This window comes from Antennarius striatus, chromosome 1 (genome assembly GCF_040054535.1).
Source record: "Antennarius striatus isolate MH-2024 chromosome 1, ASM4005453v1, whole genome shotgun sequence".
Taxonomy (NCBI): domain Eukaryota; kingdom Metazoa; phylum Chordata; class Actinopteri; order Lophiiformes; family Antennariidae; genus Antennarius; species Antennarius striatus.
The window spans coordinates 323,019-327,500 of record NC_090776.1 but is presented as its reverse complement, the minus strand read 5'-3'; the positions used below and the strand labels follow the sequence as shown (position 1 = coordinate 327,500).

Genomic DNA, 4,482 nt, shown 5'->3' with positions numbered 1-4,482 from the left:
ACTATTTCCGCATGCCGACGGAATTTAGCCGAAGTGACCCGAACGCTCCCGATCATTAAATATGCACTGGGGTCATGACCTCTCGTCCAATGAAAAACAAAAATGTTTTTTTTACAAGCTGAACCCCTGAATTGGTGTAAGACAAGGAGAGGACCATCGATCAAAAGAATCCAGTGCTTCTAGTAGAGTTTGTGTTAAAGTCCTCATTAATAAACAAATGGTGAATGCTGAGGGGGGGGGTGGAGACAGACCGATCAGAAGGTCAATGAAAGATATTATCAATACTTGTTAGTAGTCTTAGACTTTTGTTCCCTCTGACCAGCAGGAATAACCAGCGATGATGTAAATGTGTTTTCACCTCGCTTGATGTTTTATGTCTTTTTAGATTAAAATGAAAAATCATGTTATTGAATTAAATAAACTAAACTAAACTAAACTAAACTCTGTCATACCAATGGTGTTGGTGGTGGTCAGAGTTCAAATGTCTTCTAGTCTCAGTAAACTACCAGTAAACACTGAGTAATATTTAGTCTGACTGTATCTTCAGAGTGAATGAAGTTTTCAATGGTTGAATCTCACATTCATTCCTGCATAAAGTAGGACAGAAATAAAGAGAGTTCAGCTCCAGCTGCTGGCTTTAGTGGGTTTTTGGAGGGAAACTGAACACAAGATTTTGTCCTCAGAATGCAGGAAAACAACCACATTTTCTACAACATTTCCCGGGGGAGGCCCCCCGGACCCCCCAGGGGGAGGCCCCCCGGACCCCCAGGGGGAGGCCCCCCGGACCCCCCAGGGGGAGGCCCCCCGGACCCCCAGGGGGAGGCCCCCCGGACCCCCCAGGGGGAGGGTCCCCCCCACACCGCTGCACCACTGTCTTGGACACAGAATGTGTGTTTTTGTGTCTTACTCAATTCCTTTACCCTGACCCACAGCGGTTAGCCACACTAGCTCCTGGTGCTAGCCCAGCATCACTGACCTGAGGGGGGGCGGACCTACAACCTACACACTTCCTGTGGGTGGAGTCAGTGGAAACTATGTGGAGGCTCTGCTCTGTTTGCTCCTTATCGCCACAGCCTGGGGTTGTTAAGGGCCAGCCAAGAATCGAAGTGCCCCCGTCAAGGAACACACACACACACACAAACACACACGAACACACACACACAAACACACACACACACACACACACACACGTCAACACAGATAAACGTCAGAATCGCTTAGAGATGAGCGACAGTTTCATGCAGCGAACAAAGGAGAAGTTCATCTGCAAAACACGCGCACACACACACACACACACGCACACGCACGCACACACACACACACACACACACACACACACACACACACACACACACACACACACACACACACACACACACACACGACAGATTTGTTCGTTACACTTTTAAAAGTTTGGGATGCAGAAAAATGGAGTAACTGTTTCCAGCAGTGATCCCGTCAGTAGAGACTGATGTGTGTGTTCAGGTCACCAGATAAACCAGAAAAACCAGTTCAACCAGTTAAACCAGCTAAACCAGATAACCCGGTTAAACCAGTTCAACCAGATAAACCAGTTCAACCAGATAAACCAGACAAACCAGTTAAACCAGATAAACCAGTTCAACCAGATAAACCAGACAAACCAGATTAACCAGTTCAACCAGTTCAACCAGTTCAACCAGTTCAACCAGTCTGGACTGGAGAACATGTGGAGACGTTTAGTCTCTCATCAGGAGGCTTCTCCAGTTCTGAAGGTGTCTGGTCTGGTCCCAGTTTATTACCCCTGTGGGGTGTGGTCAGTTTATTAACCACACCCCACAGGGGTAATAAACTCACCACATCCCACAGGGGTAATAAACTCACCACACCCCACAGGGGTAATAAACTGGACCCGACACCATTGGAACTGAAGAAGTCTCTTGGATGAGAGGAGAAACATCTGTGGTTAGTAGGTCTGTAGTCAGTAGGTCTGTAGTCAGTAGGTCTGTAGTCAGTAGGTCTGTAGTCAGTAGGTCTGTGGTCAGTAGGTCTGTAGTCAGTAGGTCTGTAGTCAGTAGGTCTGTAGTCAGTAGGTCTGTAGTCAGTAGGTCTGTGGTTAGTAGGTCTGTAGTCAGTAGGTCTGTAGTCAGTAGGTCTGTAGTCAGTAGGTCTGTGGTCAGTAGGTCTGTCGTCAGTAGGTCTGTCATCAGTCGGTCTGTGGTCAGTAGGTCTGTGGTCAGTAGGTCTGCGGTCGGTAGGTCTGTAGTTGGTAGGTCTGTGGTCAGTAGGTCAGTGGTCAGAAGGTCTGTGATCAGTCGGTCTGTGGTCAGTAGGTCTGTAGTCAGTAGGTCTGTGATCAGTAGGTCTGTGGTCAGTAGATCTGTCATCAGTCGGTCTGTGGTCAGTAGGTCTGTGGTCGGTAGGTCTGTAGTTCGTAGGTCTGTGGTCAGTAGGTCAGTGGTCAGAAGGTCTGTAGTCAGTAGGTCTGTAGTCAGTAGGTCTGTCATCAGTCGGTCTGTGGTCAGTAGGTCTGTAGCATAACCTTATCCCTTAAGGAGGTTCCGTCACACACACACACACCCGGTTTCCAGACACTCACGCCGTGCCCCCCCCCCCGACACTCACACCGTGCCCCCCCCCCCCACACACACACACTCACGCCGTGCCCCCACCGCGGACACTCACGCCGTGCCCCCCCCCCCGACACTCACACCGTGCCCACCCCCCCCCACACACACACACACACTCACGCCGTGCCCCCCCCCCCCGGACACTCACGCCGTGCCCCCCCCCCCCGGACACTCACGCCGTGCCCCCCCCCCCACACACACACACTCACGCCGTGCCCCCACCGCGGACACTCACGCCGTGCCCCCCCCCCCCCCCCGACACTCACACCGTGCCCACCCCCCCACACACACACACACACACTCACGCCGTGCCCCCCCCCCCCGGACACTCACGCCGTGCCCCCCCCCCCCGGACACTCACGCCGTGCCCCGCCCCCCCCCCCCACACACACACACTCACGCCGTGCCCCCCCCCCCCGGACACTCACGCCGTGCCCCCCCCCCCACACACACACACACTCACGCCGTGCCCCCCCCGGACACTCACACCGTGAAGTGGTAAACGAAGCACTTCCACCCGGTCGGTCTCTCCAGGAAGTTGTACACGCGCCCCTGGACGTACGCGCGCGTGAGCCCCGGGCGGGTTCCGGTGCTGAACACCGACATGCGGACCGACATCCGCGGGTGGGACAGGTAGGGGTGGATGTGGACCCGGGGCATGTCGATGGGGGTGTTCCCGTCCTCCGCCCTGTCCCGGTCACCGTCCGGTCTCCACGACGGGGTCTCCGTGAGCTCCAGGTTCTCCGGTCTGGGGGGGCCACCGGGCCCGGGTCGGTCCGACATGATCCGGTTTCGTGGGGGGGGGGACTTTCTGACCGTTACTTCCACCGTCACCGATCAAAAGTTCTCTGGAGCGCGCTCCCGCTGCTGCGCGCGGCTGCGTGTCTGTAGAGGGGGGGTTGGCCTCTATGAGCGTGTCTGTGTGTGTGTGTGTGTGTGTGTGTGTGTGTGTGTGTGTGTGTGTGTGTGTGTGTGTGTGTGTGTGTGTGTGTGTGTGTGTGTGTGGACTCCCCCGAGCCCCTTATCAGCCCGGGTGGAGCTCTGAGCCCCCCCCCCCCACACACACACACACACTAAAAACACAGGGTCGCTCCTCACGTGGTTCTGAGTGATTCCAGGTGTCAACAAACGTGGGGGGGGTCCTCTGGGGTGGGAGGAGTTTCGGGGGGAGGGGCTGAGGTTCGAACCCTGCTGGAATGCGGCCTCTGTGGTTTCCGTTACTTCCGGTGACCTTGGACTCAGGTCGGTCGTTCTAGCACCGAGTGGGCGTGGCCTGATGACAGCATCTGTTGCCAGGTGGGAATTAAGCTCGGCTCTAATTGGTTCCTGCTGCCAGAGGTCACGTGTTTCCACAGAGGACCTTTATTTTGAAGGTCCTGCATTTTATTGTGAGAAGAGCTGAGAGGATTTGATTGGTCGAGGCTGTTTGACCTTAAAAACACGTCCAGGTGCACCAGTGGCTGATGGGTAACTCCACACCCCTCTGGCGGCGCAGCCCTGAGGGTATTCCTCACCCGTCTCTCAGGGACATCAAGGAACGGGAAGAGCAGGAGGCTCCAACCACTGGACACGCCCTCGGACACGCCCCCTGGACACGCCCTGGGCACGCCCTATATATACCCTGAATACGCCCCCGGACACACCCCAGATGTGCCCCAGACACGCCCCAAGACAAGCCTGGACACGCCCCAGATATGCCCCAGGCACGCCCATATGTGTGGAGCAGGTGTGACAGCTGCAGTTAGTAGTCACTAGTCCATGTGTCTGAGAAAATTATAAACATACTCTTTATTTAATCTGATTTAACCTGATTTAACCTGATTTAGCCTGATTTAACCTGATTTAACCTGATTAAATCTGATTTAATCTGATT

At 54.5% G+C, this 4,482-nt stretch overlaps 1 protein-coding gene across 3 annotated transcripts in view; it reads right to left on the bottom strand.

Moving 5' to 3' along the window:
• Positions 1 to 3,536, bottom strand: part of kcnq1.1 (potassium voltage-gated channel, KQT-like subfamily, member 1.1) — a 20,891-nt gene extending 17,355 nt beyond the window's left edge. The window contains exon 1 of one of the 3 annotated variants that reach the window (XR_011034692.1): positions 3,097 to 3,536. Coding sequence is in view for 2 of the 3 variants with exons in the window: in XM_068309627.1 (XP_068165728.1) it covers positions 3,097 to 3,392 (296 nt within the window). In the remaining variant the exon portion in view is untranslated. The remainder of the gene's footprint in view (positions 1 to 3,096) is intronic. The other 2 variants (XM_068309627.1, XM_068309548.1) reach the window with 2 other exon arrangements.
• Positions 3,537 to 4,482: the final 946 nt, after the last annotated feature.